The sequence below is a fragment of the Neopelma chrysocephalum genome, unplaced genomic scaffold (assembly GCF_003984885.1).
Source record: "Neopelma chrysocephalum unplaced genomic scaffold, ASM398488v2 Primary Assembly neopelma1_182139, whole genome shotgun sequence".
NCBI classification, from domain to species: Eukaryota; Metazoa; Chordata; class Aves; order Passeriformes; family Pipridae; genus Neopelma; species Neopelma chrysocephalum.
The window spans coordinates 1-585 of NW_020937923.1; the positions used below are offsets into that span (position 1 = coordinate 1).

A 585-nucleotide genomic window follows, 5' to 3' on the forward strand; every position below is an offset into this window, starting at 1 on the left:
TTTAAAATAAACCCTACCTGGATATGTTTAATATAAACCCCACCTATATATGTTTAAAATAAATCCCACCTATATATGTTTAATATAAATCCTACCTAGATATGTTTAATATAAACCCTACCTATATGTGTTTAAAATAAACCCTATCTAGATATGTTTAATATAAACCCTACCTAGATATGTTTAATATAAACCCCATCTATATATGTTTAAAATTAACCCCATCTAGATATGTTTAATGTCAGAGGGGTCAGAGGGATGTCAGGGGGATGTCAGGGGGGTCAGAGGGATGTCAGGGGGTCAGGGGGATGGCAGGGGGGTCAGAGGGGGTCAGGAGGGGTCAGGGGGGTCAGGGGGGTCCCTGCCCCTGTTGCAGCCCCCAAATTTTGGGTTCTCACGTGATGAGGTCGGGGTAGAACTGTCGGTCCCAGGCGCTGTACAGGGACGTGGTCACGTAGAGCCGCCGCCCGTCCAGGCTCAGCTGCAGCATCTGCGGCCCCCCAGGGACCCTCTTCCCCTGGGAAAAATGGGATGGGATGGATGGGATGGGATGGGATGGGATGGGATGGGATGGGATGGGATGGG

At 48.7% G+C, this 585-nt stretch overlaps 1 protein-coding gene across 1 annotated transcript in view; it reads right to left on the reverse strand.

Annotated features, from left to right (window-relative positions):
• Positions 1-398: 398 nt before the first annotated feature.
• LOC113962513 (methanethiol oxidase-like) overlaps positions 399-585 on the reverse strand; it is a gene marked incomplete at both ends in the record, with an annotated part of 4,844 nt that continues 4,657 nt past the window's right edge. The window contains one exon of the mRNA XM_027673266.1: positions 399-517. Coding sequence (XP_027529067.1) covers positions 399-517 — 119 coding nt within the window. The remainder of the gene's footprint in view (positions 518-585) is intronic.